Below are 20,634 nucleotides of genomic sequence, written 5' to 3' on the forward strand. Positions count from 1 at the left end.
ATCCTGGAAGAGAAAAAACCTGTCTCAACCTGTCTGCCAAGACAGGAAGCCCAGATGTGAATCCTGGTTCCCTTGCTGGCCCATCGGGTGACCTCAGGCAAGACACCTCCTCTCTCTGGTTTATATTAGATGACACCCAGATATTGCCCCAGCTCTGGCATTCTGTGCCCTCCTGCTAGACCAAGCACCTGGAGGGCAGGCACCCTGTTTTCTTGCTCTTTAACCCATTCAATTAACTTAAACTGAGTAGCTACCATCGCCAGATTCTGGGTTCTCCATTTCTTTCCCTCCACCCCACATTCCAGTGCCTGGCATGGGAGTTGGTACCCTGTAGAGGTTCAGGACAAACATCTTAGCTTATGAATAAGGAATGGATGTTTGGGCAGATGCATGGTGAATGGTGGATGGACAAGTAGATGGTAGATGGTGGTTGAATGGATTTATGAATAAATGGTAGATGGATGGATCTTTAAGACAACAGCCTTCCCTTGATCCTGCAGTCTTCCCCACAGCTACCGTTCATTTTTTACTCTACTTTGTAGCAAAGGTTTTTTTGAAAAAAATTGTCTGTACTCACTGTCTCTGATTCCTCTTCTCTCTTAAATCTATTTGGATCATACTTCTACCTGCCCACCCCATCCCCATTGAAACTGCTCTTGTCAAGGCCACCTAGTTACCAAATTCAATGCTCAATTCTCAACCTTCATCTTCTTGACTGATCGATAGCTTTTGACACAGTTGAACACTCCCTGCTCCTTGATATACCTTTTTTCTTCACTTAGCATCCAGGCCTCTACACTCTCCTGGCTGTCAGAAGGACACTCCTCACGGGTCACTCCTTGGCTTCTCCCCAACCCTGCCTGCTGGAGTGGTCCAGGACTCAGTCGCTGCTGCTCTCATCCAGCCTCATGTCCATGACTGCAGATCTATAGCTTCAGCTCATATCTCTCCCCTGAACTCCAGTGCCTACATCCAACTGCCTACCCAAAAGCTCCTCTACAATGTCTAAAAGACATCTCAAACTCAGCACAACCAAAGCTGAATCTCTGGTTTTCCCCCGAACACCTTGCTCATCTCACCTGATAGCAGCTCCATACTTGCAGTTGTTGAGGCCAAGAAAGCTTGGGGGCATCCTTGACAAACCATTTCCCCTCACATTCCACATCTGAAACATCAGCAAGCCTGTTGCTTTAAAATATACCCAGAATCAAATCACATCTCACCACCTGCATAGCTACTGCCCTGCTCTGAGCCACCAGAGTTCTTCAACAGAATTATTGCAACACTGCTCCTCTCTCTCCAGAGTCTTTTCAAAGGCCTCCAAAGCCCCAGATGGTCTGAACACTCATTTACCTCTCTGACCTCATCTACCACCACCTCCCTTCACTTGCTCCACTCCAGCCATACCAAACAGGCTTCCCCTTGGAGACTTTGCATAAGCCATTCCCCCTGCCTGAACAATGTGTCCTCCAGACAGTCTCATGGCATCCACTGGACCACCCTACCTACTGCTTACCTCCACCCTGCCCTCCTGATCCTCTTTCCCCACTCTTTTCCTTTTTTTTCTTTTTTTTTACTTTTTCCCCCTAGCACCTATCACCCTCTAACATACCCTAATACTTTAAGTATGTCTTATGTTAATTATTTCTTGCATATTTTCTTTCTACTGGGATGTAAGCATTTTTTTGTTATTACATCATCTGTTACATCAGATATATACATGTTATTTTCTCTGCAGTATTTCCAGCCTTTAGGACAGTGTTTGGCAGGTAGTAGGTACTCAATAAATATTTGTTGAATGAATATATAAATGGTTTGATTGATGCTGGAGAGATATATAGGTGGTGGGAGTTTGGATGGGTGATGGTTGAATGGAGCATAGATGGAAGAATAGAGAGATGGTAGGAGAAAGTTGAATGGATAAACAGTGGGGAATGGGTTACACATGAATGGTAAATGGATAGATGAGGGATGAATAAATAGGTGGAGGGATTTAATTCATTCAGCTACTATTTACTGAGTAGTTACCATGTGTCAGGCACTATACCAAGTACTGGAGATATGCTGGTGAGCCAAACCAGCAGGTGCCTACCCTAAGGGGGCTTACAGCTTAGTGGGGGAGACAGATATATATATATATATATATAATTATGTATAATAAAATATATGTATAATTCCAAATTATAATATGTGCTATGAAGGGAAAGAACAGGATGCTCTGAGAGAGAAAAATATGGATGAGCAATGGAAAAATGGTCAATAAATGGGAAGATGGAGGTAGATAGGACTTGGGCTGAGTTGCTTTATATTAATGGTCCCAGCCTGCCAGGCACACCATCTGTTTCCAGACCCAGGGCCTCCCCACACCCCACCTGTATCTCTAACCTCAGAGACACTGTCCTCTCTCTCCCTGCACTGACTCAGCACCTGCCCAGCCCCTCCCCAGTGCCTGCCTGACTCCACATCCAGCCCCCACCCTGCTGAGTCACAGCCTTGGGCTAGTCAGAGGACAGCTCCATGGGGCCCCCAGTTCAACCCAGCCCCTTGGTCATCCTCATCCTCGGAGGGGGTAAGATGCCCACAAGGGAGGCCGGCAGGTGCCAAGCTCTTGATGCCTGGGCCTGAGCGCAGCTCCTGGTTCTCAGGAGAGTATCTCTGACCAGGCCTGAGGTGAGAGTTGGGCTTATGTGGGGACTGGGGTCAAGGGTAGTGGATTAGAGCTGAGTCTGTCTGCAGGACTATACCTCAGTCAGGAGCTGGCCTTGGAATTTAGGTCAGGGGTCAAGATGGGAGAAGGTGGGTGCCCCGTCAGCGACCAAGTCAGCACTCAGCCTGGGACCAGGGTCAGGATCTAGCCATGGCTGTGGGCAGTGATCAGGGCTCAGGCTACAGCTGAAGGTTCAGGTCAGGGTTTAGTCAGAGTCCCCAGTCAGGGAATAGGGCTCAGTCTATGACCAGTAAGGATCAGGGCTCAGTCAGTGTCCAGGGCACTGGCCTAATCTCCTCTTTGTCCAGGGAGGGGCTGAGTGGGTGGGTTGACCTGGACTGGTTGAGGAGCAGTTTCCAGCCTAATTTCCATCACCCGGAGGGATGAGCAGCACCTGCCCCAAACCCTCCCCTCCGTCCTCTGGCCCTGGCTAGGTCAGGCCCCAGGGGCCAAGTCTGGCTCAGTGTCTCCAACAAGGCCTAACCATCCTCACTCTGGTACCCCGGGGGCCCCAGGCTAGGGGTGGGGTGGGGGTAGGGCTGTGGGGCAGGGCTCTACGCCTGACCCAGGAGGGCGCCTTGCGCAAGGCTTTCTGATGCAACTGGCTGCTGGCTGAACACCTGGGCACCCCCCACTCCACACCCTGCAAGCTTTTCGCAGAAAGGGAAGGGCCAGGCAGTGGCCTGGATTGAACACACATAATCCCTTTCCTTCCCTGGCCCTGGTGGCCTCAGGACAGGAAGGAGGCAGGTCAGAAAGAAGGCAGGGCAGGAATCAGATGATTCAGCAACCCAACTCAGCAGGACTCCAGTATCAGGAGGGGGTGGATCTGGGGCTCTCTCCTCCCTGCAGTGGGAAGGTAAAGGAGGGAGTCAGGATCCCTGGAAGTTCCGAGGGTGCCACCCCCAACACACACAAAATAGTAATTACGTGGCTGAGCCCAGAGCAGAACTGGTGGCTGCCCAAGTTCACCCAACTGTCAGAGGCAAGGTCAGAACCAGAAACCAGCTTTCGTCCTGGGTTTCCAGCTCCTCCCACCACAGTTTGGGGTTAGGACCCCTTACACTTGAGGAGGGCATGGGACTTCCCCAGGAACTTTCAATCATTCTCGTTGAGGCTCCTGAATTAGTGGACCAACATGGGCTTTGGAGCCATACAGACCTGGGTTCAACACCCCCGCCTTACTGTGTGATCCTGGGCAGGTTACTTCCTCTCTCTGACACCTGGTTTCCTCACTTGTAAAATGGGCATAAACTCACTCTTAGCTCACAGGGTTGTGGCCAGGATTACATGAGAAAGCAGATGGAGGGCACAGCCTAGGCATGCCACATGGGGGATGCTCAGCTCTCAAGGGGTGTGTGCTTGGGGGTGGAGGTAGAAGCCCGGGCCCCCTGGAAATAATGTTAATCACTTATCATCAAGTGCTTACCATGTGCCAGGAACTCTTCTAAGCTCTTTACTTGTAATTAACTCATATAACTCTCCATTTAATCCAATAATAGTTCCCCATAACAGTAAGCAGTTCAGTAACCCTATCAGGAGGAATCTATCCTCAATTCCATTGATAGATGAGGGCTCTGGGTCTCAGAGTAGCTAAGTGACTTGCTCAGTGTCATCCAACTAGGACAGGCCAAGGAGGCGGTGTACCCAAAGACCACCCAGGGTTTCACCTAGACCTGGCTCCAAATCCCACTGCCTACCCCCCTCCTTAGGCAGTGATGTCACCTCTCTGAGCCCCAGTTTCCTCATCTGCCTCCAGGGATGAAAACAGCAACTTGGTGGGGAAGTTTGTGGAGGCATCAGATGATGTAAGGGAGGCACCCACACAGGGCCATGCTGGATCCATGGGCACAAGAATCACATTCTTCACGAAGAAAACCCAGGCCCACGGGCCAGAGCTGGATCACCCAACACAGCCATGCCTGCAAGAGGACCACCACTGAGCTGGTGCTGTGCCCAAACACTGGCCTTCCTGCCTTTTCTGAGGCCCAGCCTGAACCAGATTCAGATGCTGAGGGATTTCTGCCAAGCCACTGGAAAACCCCAGAGACGGGGGAGGTGCCCGATCTCCTAATAAATGCTCCCCAAGAGGAGCACAGGTCCAGAGTTGCAACCCTTGAATCACCCACCGTTTTTCCCAAATTGATTGGCTCAAATCCATTTACGCACCTGTATTATTAGTTCCGTAATGTTTTTCTTTCAATCAGCTCATTTTTTAAAACTTAGGTAAATTCATCTAAAAGGGAAAAAAATTTAAATCACTGACCTCAAATGGAAAGCCACTATCATTTGCCATAAAGAGGAAGTAACTGTAAAATTAAATATGAGGAAAGCAAAACAAAACTCTTAAATCCTAGCTAAATCCTGTTTCTCGCTGAGCTCTGCTCTCCCTTCCTTAACGTTGAGGTGTTAAGAACACAGACGCTGTTAAATGAGACTTTCTCCCCCAGTAATTGCAGGAACTGGAAGAAAATCAAAAGGAAATACGTGTATCACAATATGATTCAATGTTATTTAATAGAGTCTTGAGACCCTAAAACCGTCTGGCATCCTACTACTGCTGTATGCAACATATTTGGGAAAACCCTGACCTAATCCAACTCTCCTCCTAGTTTACACATAAGAAAATTAAGGCTCCCAAAGAGGAGAAGACTTGCCCACAATCTCACAGGGTGAGTGGCTTCAGCCAGATCTGGAATGCAACCAGAACTCTTTCTAAGCCACTTTTTCACTTTTGTAGGGGAAAACCTAAAGATGAAAGTTTTGAGGACACCAGTGGTGGAATTTCAGGCATACAGCAGGCACCAGCAACACCTGGGTGGAAAGGAAGTTAAGCACAGCACTCCCCAGACCCCACCTCCTCTCCTCCCTCTGAGTTCCTCCCAGCATTGCTGAGGGTCCAGAACTACAGCAAATAGAAATGCAGCCTGCTTAGCTCAGGGACCTGGGCAGAGGGATGTTCTGAGCCTGGAGAGAAGGAAATTCATGAAAGCCAAACTCTCTCTTCAGGAAAGTGCACATTTTTGCATTTAATTTGAGGGGGAGTGTTGGTCTCCTTTTATTTTCTCACTTTTTAACAAATGCTTACATAGCATTTATTTTGTTTTTTTAAAAAAATAAATGTATTTATTTTTGGCTGCGTTGGGTCTTCGCTGCAGTGCATGTGCTTCTCATTGTGGTGGCTTCTCTTGTTGCGGAGCACGGGCTCTAGGTGTGTGAGCTTCAGTAGTTGTGGCACGTGGGCTCAGTTGTTGTGTCTCGTGCAGGCTCTAGAGCACAGGTTCAGTAGTTGTGGTGCACGGACTTAGTTGCTCTGCGGCATGTGGGATCTTCCTGGACCAGGGCTTGCACCCGTGTCCCCTGCATTGGCAGGCGTATTCTTAACCACTGCACCACCACAGAAGTCCCATTATATAGCATTTATATTCCAGGCACTTCACAAACATTGGCATTTAATCCTCATGACAAACCAATGAAGTAGATACTATTAAAATCTCCATTTTACAGATGAGGAAACTGAGGCACAGAGAGCTTAAGTAAATTACCCAAAATCTCCCTACTCGGCAGTGGTAAGATTTGAACCCAGGAAATGTGGTTTGACTATGACATAAGGATGCTTCAGTACATTTAATCCTGAAGACTACAATGCAAGGAAGGTATAATTAATCCCATTTTATAGATGCGGAAGCTGAGGCTCAAGGCTATTTGGCATCTTTGTTGTAGACCCAACAGGCTCTTCACTTCTTTGCTATACTCGCTGGACCCTGTGCCAAGGATGTCTAGGGTGGTGCTACTCCGTATGGTAGCCATTTGCTGCAGGTGGCTATTGACCATTTAAAGTGTGTCTAGGGTGACTGAGGAACTGAATTTTTCATTTTTTAAAATTTTAATTTTAAAACAGGTAAAACATTTTCTCCATTAAACAAACCATAATTGTTTTGATACTTTAACATTCTTTATCCACTGACAATTTTACTTTAACCACTGGCAATTTAGCTTCCATGCTGATTTGTGTCCAAACTAAGCGTAAAATATATGCCAGATTTTGAAGATATTAATATGAAAAAAGTTTAGGTTATCTCATTAACAATTTTTTACTATCTGTTGAAATTATAATATGCTATATATATATTGGATTAAATAAACTATATTATTAAAATTCATTTCACCTGTTTCTTTTTATGCTTCTTTAATGCATAACTAGAAAATCTGAAACTACATATTTGGTTTTGTTATGTTCTATTGAAAAGTGCTGGTCTAGAGAATTGAGATTTGATACCCCTAACTGTGATAAGGTCCCCAAACCTGGGGTCCATGCCCAAGATACAGTTTCAGTGACCATACCCACAAGTCTTGGAGGAGGCTTCTGGGTTGCAAAGATTGTGAAATGTCCCTGGACATTGTGGCACTGGAGTCAGCTGCCCCAGGTTCAGATCTCAAATCTGCTTCATATAATAAGCTGGGTGGTCGTGGGTAAGCCCCTCACCTTGACTCATCTATAGAATAGAAGTGACATTGCCCTTTTCACAGTTCCTTAAGGGCCTTTGCACTTACTCTTTCCTCCGTCTCCTCTCACATCTTTGTACTCCTCACCCCTTCTCTTCCTTAAGATCTTAGTTTAAACATCACCTTCCTGATGAGCCCTACTGAAAATAGCCAGCCCTCAGTCATATCTGATAGAGAATAAATCTATGCTATTTATTCAAGAAAATACATGACACATAATCTATTTTCAATGATCTTGGTTTATTGATTTTATTTTCCTGAGAATGGTCTGTCTCCCCACTGATTTATAAGATCCATGAGGGCAGGGATGAGTCAGTCTTGTCACTGCTGAGTTCCCAGCACTTAGAACAGGGTCTGACACAGCATGAAACAAAGTTAGGAATGTATAAGCAAACGCAGCCACAGTCTGGCTTCAGAGAGGTGCTGGGAAAACAACATCCCAGCCTTTCCTTGCCCCCTACAGCTGTGGGAGTGTCCAACTGAGTCTAGGTCCTGGTGTAGAAAATGAGCTCATTCATCCCTCCCAGGCATGGGAATCTCCAGGGTTAAATGAGATCCCAGAACCCCCTGGTGTGCCCTGAAGGCTCTGAGACACAGGTGAGCTGGTCCCTAGAGTTCTGCAACCAAGGAAACAAAGGTGACTCCACCTGCCTCCCATCAACCTCTGCTTGGAGGAGTTATTTTTTGACACTGGTGAATTCAGACATCAAGGCCTTAAAGGGATTGGACCCCCGGGGCTGCACAGGGATGCTTCACCAAACAGCGAGTGGCACCTGGGCTTCCCACACCTGGGGTGCAAGTCCTGTTATGGGTGCTGTCCCTCTCTGAGCCTCCACTGTCTCCACTCTGTTTACTGAGCATCTACCATGTGCCATGCATCTAAGCATTTAACATGTGTTAACTTATTTAATCCATTTCCTGAGGTAGCACAGTGGGTCTGAACACAGTGGGTCTGGGCAGAGTTAGGGTCTGGGCACACTTAGGCAGGCCGGTTCCAGGGGACTTGCTCTTAACTACCAGGCTGCACTACCTCTATTAAATAAGTGCTGTGAAGCCCACCAGAACCCAGGCCTCCCCAGGGCACCACAATGGTACTGTTGAGCCCAGAGTCAGCTCCTAAGTCTGTGGTCTTTGCAAAGCTCCTGGGTTGCTTTCACATAGTTGGGCCTCAGGCTGCCCCTTAGTAGAATGGGGGAGAATGGAGCTTCCGGCCTGCCCAGGGTTCTCCTAAACGTTTAATAAAGCAATGGTGGGCAAATGCTTTATTACCGCGGCGGGGGGCACCCAGAAAACTGTCACGGTTTGCTCTTTTTCTCCTCCGCCCCATCCTGAGAAAGAAGGATGTTCTTCTATTTCACAGATGGGAAAACTGAGACTCAGAAAAGCAAAATGCTTTTTCCAAGGTGATAGGGAGAGCCAGCCACCGGCATCGCTTTGAGTCTTCGAGCACGGGGCGGGAGGGGTAGGCAGGGGGCGGGGGTGGAAACAAGACACCCCTAGAGAGCCGGGAGGGGTTCCGGGACCGCAAGCGGACCGCACGGAAGGGGTGGGGCGGGGCGCGCTCGGAGGTGACCCCGGGGGGCGGGGCTCAGGGGATGGTGCAATCCCGGGCCTGAGGGCATCAGGCGGTGGCTGATTAGCTCAGGTTTACATCACCCGGGCCGGAGCTGGAGCCCGGCGCTCGGCGCCCCCGAGACATTCGTAGCGGAACTGGCGGCGGCTCCGCACGCGTCCGGCTGCTGGGGACCGAAGCCAGAGCCCGACCCGGAGCCGAGCTCAGCCACGGAGGAGCAGCGCGGGCCACCCCGGGGTGCCTGGGGACTCTGAGCTTGGCCGGCGCCAGGACTCCGTCGCGCGCGAGGGTAGGGTACCCGGCGGGGGGGGGAGGCTGCGGCCGGAGGGGCTGAGGGGCGGCCGGGAGCCTCGGGGTGGCTGGGGTTGCCGCGTGTCACACGTACACACACACACACACACACACACACATACACACAACTTTTAAGGAAACCCACGGTCCGGGGAGCGATCTGGGCTGAGTGTTCCCGCCGGGCCCAGGTGACGCGGCCCCGCAGGGCGTGGGGTCGCCGAGCGTGGCCGATCAGGCTGGCGGGAGGATGCGTACCCGCGGGGCGTGGCAGCGTGTCCCGGGGGCGGAGGGTGTGTGGTGTCCGCGTTTGTGTGAGTGTGGGGCGGGTAGGGGAGTTGTGTGGCTGGGTGCGAGGAGGTCTGTGGGGTCACTGGGGGCCGGGGGGAGCCTGTCTACCTGTGGGATGTGTCCGTGCGGATCTGCTGGGGTCCGCGTGGGCCAGTGGGGTCCGGGTGGGGCTGTGTCTCCGGGAACCTTGCGAGCTATGCGGAGGGCTGGGCACCGGGCGGCAGGTGCGGGCCGTGCGGGGACGGGGGTGCCCGTGGGCGGGGGGTGGGGAGGGCGCAGGGTCAAGGGCAGCCAGGACCCGGCGCGAGGGCATGGGCCACGGGTGTGACGGGCCTGACGGCTACCGGTTTGCGAGCTGTAGGATGCGCGCGTATTCTGTTGTTGCCGACTGTGTGTGTTGTACCTGTTGATTCTGGGGCGTGGGGGCGAGGCCTCTTATCTCAGCCCAGGGGCCCAGCCTCCTTCCCTTTGCCCGCCCCTCCGAGGCCCCTCGCCGGCCCTCGGTTTCCGCTGAACCTTCTGCTCCGGGACCCCCGCCCCTCCGCCGCTTCCTCTCCTACGGCTTCCGATCCCGGCTGCCGAGGACTGGGCGAGGCCGCCCACTGCCTTCGCTGTGGGGGCGTGGGGGCGGGGTGGGCGGAGGGGTCAGACTGAGCGTGTGGCCTTGTTGGTATCCGTCCTGCAGTCGTGAGTATGATAGTTGGGAGAGCTCTGTGTGCGTGTGCGTGCACGCTTGCCGGTGGAGGGCGAGGTGTGTGTCCCTTAATGATGTGGGTGCCCCTCTCTGCCCTGTATGTGTGCCTTGGCTGGCTGGCTTGGACAGAGTGTGTTTTGGGGGGGCGTGTGTACACCCGTCTGCCCTGGGTTCTGTGAGTATGTGTGTTTGGTATGACCCGCCCTTATTCCCCTGGGGGTGTCAGGGAACAGCAAGAGGTAGAAATTAGGGGCTGCCTCCATCTTACGGCAGAGATTCTAATCTTGCCCTGCGGCCTGCAAATTCCGTTGTTCACCTATAGACTCAGTTACCCCATCTGTCCAATGGAGCTTATCCCAGGCCCGACCAGGCTCTGAGCCCTGGATAGGGCAAAAGTAGCCTGGGGTGCTGATGTGGCCATGGGAGAGCCACTCCAGGGAGTCTCAGGCTTTGCAGGGCACAAAGCATCTACACAGACAGGGATCATCTTGCTTTACTCTCTGAATAGCCAGTGCAGTAAGGAGTGTCATCCTAACCTCATCCCTGCAGAAGTTTCTGAGACTCCCAAGGGCAGCACTTCAGCATCTTCAGCTGTGAGTAATAATAATAATAATAATAATAATAAACCAACAGTAGTGACCATTTCCTGACACCTATCCTGCAACAGGGCCATGTTAATTTATTTGTATTTTCATTTCAACATCACAAAAATCTTATGGAAAAAAAAAAAAATCTTATGGGCTTTGCATCCACTTTACAGATGAGGGAATGGAGGCTCAGGAATTTTGAAGAACTTGCCTAGGGCTCTCCAGCCAGGAAGGGTCTGAGCCAGGATGACATCCAGGGAATATCTGATTACAGTCACCCCCTACTGCATTCTTACCAAGATGGGATTATGGTCTTTCATTCAAGATGGGGGCTCCCTCCCTCCCAAGGCAGCCCATGCATTTGGGAGCCCATGCATTTGGCATGATTGGAGAGATTGGAGAGATCTCTCAGTCAGAGAGCTGACTCTGAGTGATGTTTCCCCCTAATCCTGCCTAGGACTGTTGGGAAGGTCTTCACCTGGCTGAAGTCTATCTCCCTCTCACACCTCATACCTGGGCCGCCTTGTTGCTCATCTGGAGCCTGGATGGGTGGTCAGACGGGTCCTGGAGAGAACCTTTCCTCCCTGACACGCCTTTGCCCTCTCCTCCACCCACCACACACACAGTGACACAGCTGTGCCGGGGGTGGGGGTGGGGAGTGCTTCCTCTGAAGTTGAATGAGTGAATCTTGGGGCTTTGAGAGACCTCCCCTCCTGGCCTCATTCTCACCTGATGGTAAAACTGAGCTGGCTGGTGGACTAACTCTGCATGTAGACAAAGTTCACATTTTAAAAAAGAAGTACACTCCATCTGTTTTGAAATACTCAAGCACTAAATGAATGTGGAATCTTTATTTTAAATTACTGAAATTGAAAATTCCTTTGCCTCCCTACCAAATCCCTTCCTCTCCTGGAGTCTCAGGAGGCCAGAAGCTACTGTGGCCAATTTAGTCTGGGTCCTTCCAGACCTTTTCCTGTGCATTTACACACCTATATATACAAATATGCAGATACATCATATTACATGCTGGTGGGGTTTTTTACATAAATGAGATCATCTTGGGTATATTGTTCAGCAGCTAGCTTTGTTCACTTGACAATAAGTATATTCATTCCAGAACATCCATTCATATGTAAATTCAGCATACACTTCATTGATTCATCATCCTTCATCATCCCTACTCCTCTTCCCCCTCCTTCCATCCCTCCCTACCTTTCAGAGGTAATAGCTGCCTATACTACAGCACTCAACAGATACAGTGCAAAGTCTGTCTTCCTCCCTCTCACCAACCATCAAGTCCATCTCTCCACTGTACTTTTTTTTCACTTAACAGTTCACTCTGGAGATCTTTCCAATTAGCACATAAAGAATTTCCTCAGTCTTTTAAATGGCTACAACTGTTCCACATATAGAGAAACATAATGTATTTAACCAGTCTCCTAATGATGGACATTTAATTGTTTCTATCATATGGGCTGTAGGGATAACCTTGTACTTGCATCATTGCATCAGTATGTAGAGAGTTCCTGGCCTTTTTCAGAGCTGTATGGTATTCCACTGTGTGGTTGTACCATGATGTTTTAACCAGTCTTCTACTGCTGGACAACTGGGGGAATTTCCTGCTTTTTACTGTTAGACACAAGGCTCTGATTAGCAGCCTTTCACATATTTAATTTTTTGGTAGGCATTTTAATTGAAGGATAAATTCCCAGAAGTGGGACACCCAGTCAAGGGTATATGCATTTGTCCATTTAATGCACACCACCAAGTCACCATTCATAAAGGCTGTGCAAGTGTATCCTCCTACCAGCAGAGGAAAAGAGGGGACACCAAGCAGCCTTACTTTAGTGCTTTTCTCCCCTTCTTTCTAGATGCGAGCCACCTCTCTGGCTGTTCCTGAGGGTGCCCCCTCCAGGAAGAAGCGGTTGGAGTTGGATGATGACCTAGACGCTGAGTGTCCCACCCAGAAACATGCTCGATGTGGGCCCCAGCCCAGGCTGCCCTCCTGCCAACTGCCCCTGAGCCCACCCCCTGCTCCAGTTCACACCCCTGCTGTGACCGCTGCCTCCAGGCTTGGGCCCTATGTTCTCCTGGAGCCTGAGGAGGGCAGCCGGACCTACCGCACCCTGCACTGCCCCACAGGCACGGAGTACATCTGCAAGGTACGTTCCCCAGGGGCCACTGTCCGCGAGCATCACAGGGGGGTGGGAAATGATTGCCAGGGCTGAGGGACCGTTATATTAATTTAGTTCTGTTTTTATTGGGGAAGCAACCAGTGAATCCCCAGCTCTCTGTCAAGCTCCAGACTGGGCTGAAACCGAGAGGTAAACCAGATGGTCCCAGCCCTGGGGGAATTCACAGCTTAGGCCCCATAGTATGATAAATGTTGCTGGGGTGGAGCTTAGGGGCCATGAGAGCACAGAGAAGCCTCTAGTATATTCAAAGGCAGAGTCAGAAAAGGCTGAGTAGGAGTCAGCCAGGGAAAAGTGGGAGAAGGGAGTTCCAGGCAGGGGAAACAGCTATGCAGAGGCCTACAGGAGTGAGAGCATGGCACTTCAGAGAATTAAAAGGACTTCATTATGGCCGGAGTGGAGAGGGGGTGCAGACAGGGCCAGCAGATGAGAGCTGGCAGCCACTGGTTGTGAAAGCATTAGGAAGAAGCCCCCACTAGGCTGTGGGGAGCCATTTAAAGTATGTGCACAAGAGTAGGATGAGATATGATAGACATCAGAACTCCTGGGAACCTGGAGGTCATTGGGCCTACTGGTGGCCATTTTACAGATGGAAAGACTGAGGTCAAGAGAGGAGAAGGGCCATGCATGAAGCCACATGGCATCAAGCCTGGATCCTAGGGCATAGTCCAGGGTTCCTGACAGAAATCAGAGTTCTTGGCAGAATTCAGGCAACAGGCAGGGCCAAGTGACCCATACAGGACACTGCCAGGTCTCAGCTCACAAGGACAGAGACGAGAAAGCATAATTGTAGGTGTTTACTATGCACCAGGTTGATTGTCTAGTCTGCATCACTCCTCTAATCTTCACACAGTCTATGAGGTAGTTACTATTATTGGGCCCATTCTATAGAGAGAGGACAGGCTCTGAGGTTCAGAAAGCTGTGGTTACTTGCCACATCACAAAGCCAGGAGGTGTCGGAGCTGAGATTGGGCCCAAGCAGGTTAAGCCCAGAGCCGTGGGCCCCATGCTAGGACAGGTGGTTCAGATACAAGCAAGGCAGGTTTGCTCTGGTGGGCAGGGGTAAGGAGGATAGGGAGACCCAGGTACACAGGGAGGGGTAGAAGGGGGCTGGGTCCCCTTGGGAAGGCACAGAGAGGCAGAGGGACTGAAGCTTCCATCCAACTGGGAGGAGCAGCAATGGTGGTTCCAGCTCCTGCTGATGGGGGTGCAGCGGGCAGGGCCAGATCTGGACATCACACTGGGCCCTGGGCTGCCTGATGCTGGTCCCCAGGGCTACCCCAGGTGCTCTAAGGAACCCCTGAACTCTGGGTGCCCTTCCTGCAGCACCACAGGTTTTTTTCTGTTCCCCTGGGGAGGGAGGTCCATGCTGAGAGGAACAACCATGGCAAGCTGGAGCCAGAAGCACCATGCTTTCACATGGCCTTAGATATTCAGGAACATTTAAAGAAATCTGCTGGGATGTGCCTGTTCCTATGTCCAGCGTGAACTGTGGGGGCCGACCTGCCGTTTCCACATTGCCTAGGCTTTTCTGGTCGGTGTATAGAAAGATCTACATCCTGTCTTCCTAGATTATCGCCTTATTCATTAATTCAACAAACTCTCAGTGAGCACTTGTACGTGCCGTGCACCATGCACCATGTACCATGCTGTGGCTCAAAAGTAGACCAAGCTCTGCCGCCACAGTTCATGCTCGGGGTGAATAAGTAAAATATACGTCAGGTGATCTTAACTGCTATGGAGAGAAGCTAGGAGCTGGGAGAGAAGGGAGTGGGGAGGGGAAGGGGTGAAGGTGATCTTAGCTGGGAAGTCCAGAAAGACCTATCTGAGGAGGTGACTTTGAGCAGTGACTTGCACTGGGGGAGCCAGCCCTGTGGGTATCTAGAGGAGAACATTCAGGTGGCAGGAAAAGCAAGTGCAAATGCTCAGAGGCAGGGATGCGCTTGCCCTGACTTTTAAAAAAGTCTGCGTTTTTGGATTATTGCCTCCAAGCCACCCCAACTGTTTTGTTTTGTTTTAACACATCTACTTACATTTTTTCATGGATTAAATACGTATATGCTTTATTTATTTATTTTTATTTTCTGTGTGTCATAGACAAAATAACAAGCAAAGGGTTTAAAGGCAGATAAACCAAAGTGAGTAGACTGCTCTACCACTGATTAGCTGTGTGGCTTCCAAGTCACCTTCCTCTGAACATCCTTTCAGGACTATGGCAAGGTTTCCATCTAATGTCCATAAAACCCCTAGCATCTTTCCCCACAACCTCCCCACTCTCACCACGGGGCCCACCTTCCTCCCCCACCCCATTCCAGTCATACTGGTCTTTGGCTGGGTTTCTAGAGCAGCTCAGGTTCTTTCCTGCCTCAGGGCCTTTGCACTGCCTGTGCCTCCCACCTAGAAAGCTTATCCCTTGGGCACCTCAATCATTCAGGTCACTTCCTCAGAGTCCCTTCCGGACTACACTTTTTAAAATAGGTGCCCCCTGCCAGAATACTCTTTATTCCAGCATTCCTTTGCAATTCTTATCAGAATTTGTAAGTATTTAGTTTTTTTGGCCTGTTTACTCTCTCATGTATTGGACTATGGGCACCAGGAGGGCAGGGACCGTGGCTGTCAGTCAAGTTAGCGCCCCAGTGGCTGGTACAGGTAGGCATTCAATGCCTGCTTGTGGAATAAAGGAAAGGGTGGGTGGGCAGTGAATCCTAGAGAATGGTAGCCATATTGATGATGAGGAGAAGGATGAGTTACTTCTGCATTATCTGCCCTTTTGGACTCCCTCTGTTTGGGGGGGTTATTTTTGTTCAGGTTACCTGTTATTTTTTTTTTTTTTAATTTATTTATTTATTTATTTTTGGCTATGTTGGGTCTTCGTTTCTGTGCGAGGGCTTTCTCTAGCTGTGGCAAGCGGGGGCCACTCTTCATCGCGGTGCACGGGCCTCTCACTATCGCGGCCTCTCTTGTTGCAGAGCACAGGCTCCAGACGCGCAGGCTCAGTAGTTGTGGCTCACGGGCCTAGTTGCTCCGCGGCATGTGGGATCTTCCCAGACCAGGGCTCGAACCCGTGTCCCCTGCATTGGCAGGCAGACTCTCAACCACTATGCCACCAGGGAAGCCCCTGTTATTTTTAATTATCTGAGGTTTAAGGCCATATGAGCTCGCAGCTAAGAGCACAGATGATGGAGAACAGGGATTCAATCCCAGCTCTGTCCCTTGCTGGCCATGTGGCCCTCCGCTTGGTCAGGATTGAGTGACCTGCTGCTGAAACGCTGGGGCACAAGGCCCAGCACACAGTAGTGTCTAAAGGGTTGGCTGTGACCGGCTGCAAGGCCGACCTGGGCCCCACGGGGTCCCCACCCATGTTCACACCATGCTCCCACAGGTGTACCCAGCCTGCGAGGCCCTGGCGGTGCTGGAGCCCTACTCACGGCTGCCCCACCACGGCCATGTGGCCCGGCCGGTGGAGGTCCTGACAGGCACGCGGCACCTCTATGCCTTCTTCCCGCGGCCGCATGGGGACATGCACAGCCTGGTGCGCCGCCGGCGGCGCCTCCTGGAGCCCGAGGCCGCCGCGCTCTTCCGCCAGATGGCTGCCACCCTGGCGCACTGCCACCAGCACGGGCTGGTCCTGCGCGACCTCAAGCTGCAGCGCTTTGTCTTTACTGACCCGGAGAGGTGAGCATGGCCACGGATAAGGCCTTGACTGATGTTCTGGTCACAGTTAGATTGAGGTAATGCATTTTTGGCAGAATACCACAGAAGCCATAGGGCCTTCTCAGCCCATCCTACCAGGAGATACAGGCTGCTGATACGGATTGCTGTGATGTTAACCTCAATCTTTGGTTAAGGTGGCTTCTGCCAAGTTTCTCCACTGGAAGTTTCCTAATTTACCATTTATAATTAATAAATACCTTGGGCAATACCTCGTAATTAATCAGTACTTTGAGGTTCTTTGGGGCTCTGCATGTAAATATCCTGTTTCTCCTTAAACTTTCACCCACTAATTTCAGCCACCATCCATTCTGCCTGTAGCAGTTATTCCTAGGATGTTTGCCTAAAGGTGGTTTTCTATTTTCTTTTACATTCTATACTAAAATGAACATGTTTTTAGTAAGAAGTAGAATGTAAATTTTATAATGATTTTTAAGCTAATACACAGCTTCAAATAATTTTGAGTTTAGGGTGAGTACAACACCCCCAGACCACCACCCAGAAGTGAGAAAAGTACTTTCTTCCCTTTTCAAGGCAATAGTTTGAGAAGCACCATCAGAAGAGGGATGGTGGAATCAGGCAAACCTGGGTTCAAATTCTGGTTCTACTTTTTATTTTTATTTTATTTTTTTAAATTTATTTTTATATTTATTTTGGCTGTGTTGGGTCTTTGTTTCTGTGCGAGGGCTTTCTCTAGTTGCGGCAAGCGGGGGCCACTCTTCATCACAGTGCGCAGGCAGGCCTCTCACTATCGTGGCCTCTCTTGTTGCGGAGCACAGCCTCCAGACGCGCAGGCTCAGTAGTTGTGGCTCACGGGCCCAGTTGCTCCGCGGCATGTGGGATCTTCCCAGACCAGGGCTCGAACCCGTGTGCCCTGCATTGGCAGGCAGATTCTCAACCACTGCGCCACCAGGGAAGCCTGGTTCTACTTTTTAACTTGCAATTTGTCCTTGAGCAATGGCTTCACCTGCCTGAACCTTGACTTCCTTATCTGAAAAATGGGCCAATAATGCTAACACCTCAGCCCACCCCCTGTGCAGTGATTCACAGGACTAGTCAGCGTTTTCAGACAGGCACCCAAGAAGTGGTGCCATGGGAACAAGATTAATAGCAGTGGTAATAGTATGCTTCCTATTAAAGTAGTCTAGAGTGCTCTGTGGGAGTTATTTATTTATTTATAATTAATTAATTTATTTATTTTTGGCTGTGTTGGGTCTTCGTTTCTGTGTGAGGGCTTTCTCTAGTTGTGGCGAGCGGGGGCTACTATTTGTTGCGGTGCGCGGGCTTCTCATTGCGGTGGCTTCTCTTGTTGCCAAGCACAGGCTCTAGGCGCGTGGGCTTCAGTAGTTGTGGCACGTGGGTTCAGTAGTTGTGGCTCACGGGCTCTAGAGCGCAAGCTCAGTAGTTATGGCACACGGGCTTAGTTGCTCCGCAGCATGTGGGATCATCCCAGACCAGGGCTCGAACCCATGTCCCCTGCACTGGCAGGCGGATTCTTAACCACGGAGCCACCAGGGAAGCCCCGTGGGAGTTATTTAAAGCAGAAGTTGCAAATGGTGGTCTACATACACTTTTTATTTTTGGCCCAAATTCCTGTTCGTTTGTGTTTTTAATTAAAATTGCTTGCGGGAATCCGCTGATGGTCCAGTGGTTGGGACTCTAGGCTTCCACTGCGGGGGCCCCGAGTTCAATCCCTGGTCAGGGAACTGGGATCCCACAGGCCATGCGGCACGGCCAAAAAAATAATAAAAAATAAAAAAAATAAAGGGACTTCCCTGGTGGTCCAGTGGTTAAGACTCCACGCTCCCAATGCCAGGGGCCCCCATTCGATCCCTGGTCAGGGAACTAAGATCCCACATACCTCAACTAAGCCCACGCACCGCAACTACTGGGCCCGCGCCACAACTAGAGAGCCCGTGCACCACAATAAAGACCCAGTGCAGCCAAAATTAATTAATTAATTTAAAAAATAAATAAAATTGGTTGCTAACTTTTTAAAAGCCGGGATTGTTTTCATTAAAATATGATCTCTGACTTCTCTTGTGGAAAAGGGGACCATGGAGCCACCCTGGGAACTACATAAGCAGCTCATAGGGCTGGCTCTGGGCTGGAGAGAGCCAGGATTCAATCCCAGCCCTGCTGCCCGTGGCTGCAATATGGCCTCTTCCTCATCGGTTGTATGAGGGTGAAATGACATACACCAGGTAGAAGCTTAGCCCAGGGTCATGTTCGCAGTGGACACTCCAAATATTGACTGTAATGTTGTTAGTGGTGCCCTTTTTAGGCAGGGTTTGTGCTGAGATAGTTGGCACAGTCCCCACTTCCTACTTCTAATTTTGTTACCTGCCTAGACCCTAAGTTTGCATCTGGTTTAATAGAGGCTTAATGCCCTCAGCCACCTGAGTACGCACCTCCCCACACCGGGCCCCCGCCCCAGAGACAGTCGGGAAATGTGTTCCTCTCAGAGTCCTAGTTCAAATTTAATTGCTCTGTGACCTTAAGACATGACTTAATCTCTCTGAGCCTAGACTTCCTCATCTGTAATACGGGATTAATCATCCAGCCTCACAGGACTGGCTCATGTCTGGCAAATGCCAGCGGGCATTTGGGAAATGGGTGCCATTAAGTGTGACAATGTGGGGTGGTGGCGTGGGGGGGGTCCCACTATCTGACCCCCCGTCTCTCCCCCTGCACAGGACAAAACTGGTGCTGGAGAACCTGGAGGATGCCTGCGTGCTGACCGGGCCTGACGACTCCTTGTGGGACAAGCACGCGTGCCCAGCCTATGTGGGCCCCGAGATCCTCAGTTCCCGGCCATCCTACTCCGGCAAGGCAGCAGACGTCTGGAGCCTGGGTGTGGCACTCTTCACCATGCTGGCTGGCCACTACCCCTTCCAGGACTCAGAGCCTGCCCTGCTCTTTGGCAAGATCTGCCGTGGGGCCTTCGCCCTGCCCGAGGGCCTCTCGGCCCCGGCCCGCTGCCTGGTCCGCTGCCTCCTCCGAAGGGAGCCAGCTGAGCGGCTCACGGCCTCAGGCATCCTGCTGCACCCTTGGCTGCGGGAGAATGTGATCCCTACACCCCCCTCGCGATCCAGCCTCTGCGAGGCTGACCAGGTGGTCCCAGAAGGGCTGGGGCTGGAGGAGGCGGAGGAGGAGGGAGAGAGAGATGTGGGTCTCTACGGCTAACGCCACCCTACTGGACTCTCAGCCTCAGACTGCCAGTTGAGGCTGGGGTATCTCTAAGCTCTCTCCTGCCTCTTTGAACTGAGCCGAGCCTTAAGTGCCTTCTGGGAGGGAGAGAGGAGGAGGTGTGTGTGGAGCGTGCTGGTTGCACACAGCTGTGCACAGGAGCTTGTGCCTCACCGAGTCCTCGGGCGCTCGCTGTGCCAAGCGCCGCTCCCAGTGCTGGGAACACAGCAGTGATCGACAGAGACAGAAGTCCTGCTCACAGAGTTGACAACACTTTCCATGCTCACCGGGCAGTGTCTACACTGAGCACCCACAGTGCAGGTATCGGCATCCACTCATGCTGATGCCCAGGTACCTCTGACATGGGACAGTCCCTTTCACAAACAACCCAGCTGCCTTTGTGTCTTGCACCTTTTCAGAGAAAGGGAAGCATCCCTGTGCCAAAGGCTCCAGGCCTCTCCCCTATAACTCAGGACTCTAGAGCCCAGACCGTGCTGGGAATTGTGCTCCCAGCAGCTCTGTCCTCTTGGTCAAGGGCTTCTCCACCCAGGCCTGAGCCAAGGATTTGGGCTGGAAGATCAAGAGTGCAAATGGTGAGGCTGGTCCTCATCTAACTCAAAAGAGTAGTTTGGAGTGATGGGCCAGGCCTGTCCACCTCAGTGGCCCCTGACCTGAGCACCAGAGTTGGGTGCCAGGATCAGGCAGGTTCTGTCCCCTGGCCTCCTGAAAAGTCCCAAGCTCTGTTCTGGGGACACTTGGGGTCCAGGACCCTATATCAACACTGTGGGTTTTCGATGCCATGAGTATATGTTTTTATCTTGTGCCTAATAAAGGAATTACGAAGTACTGTCATTTCTCCTGGTTATTTCATCCATCTTCTCCCCATCTCTTATGAG

General features: G+C 51.0%; 1 protein-coding gene across 2 annotated transcripts; it reads left to right on the plus strand.

The window, feature by feature from the left end:
- The first annotated feature begins 8,831 nt into the window (after positions 1-8,831).
- Positions 8,832-20,590, plus strand: TRIB3 (tribbles pseudokinase 3). Of its 2 annotated transcripts, none has more exons than XM_082361469.1 (4): positions 8,832-9,080; positions 12,518-12,808; positions 16,221-16,513; positions 19,246-20,590. In XM_082361469.1, the coding sequence occupies exons 2-4, from the start codon at positions 12,518-12,520 to the stop codon at positions 19,733-19,735; spliced, it is 1,074 nt and encodes a 357-aa protein (XP_082217595.1). In that variant the 5' UTR covers positions 8,832-9,080; the 3' UTR covers positions 19,736-20,590. The 2 variants fall into 2 exon arrangements, with proteins under 2 accessions (XP_082217595.1, XP_082217596.1); XM_082361470.1 differs by having other exon boundaries at positions 8,832-9,075.
- Positions 20,591-20,634: the final 44 nt, after the last annotated feature.

Source organism: Balaenoptera borealis (assembly GCF_965194805.1).
Source record: "Balaenoptera borealis genome assembly, chromosome: 16".
NCBI lineage: Eukaryota > Metazoa > Chordata > Mammalia > Artiodactyla > Balaenopteridae > Balaenoptera > Balaenoptera borealis.

Coding starts and splice junctions, on each gene's coding strand:
- TRIB3 (XM_082361469.1), top strand. CDS start 12,518: ATGCGAGCCACCTCTCTGGCTGTTCCTGAGGGTGCCCCCTCCAGGAAG. Junction 12,809..16,220: donor GCACGGAGTACATCTGCAAG/GTACGTTCCCCA, acceptor ATGCTCCCACAG/GTGTACCCAGCCTGCGAGGC. Junction 16,514..19,245: donor GTCTTTACTGACCCGGAGAG/GTGAGCATGGCC, acceptor CCCCCTGCACAG/GACAAAACTGGTGCTGGAGA.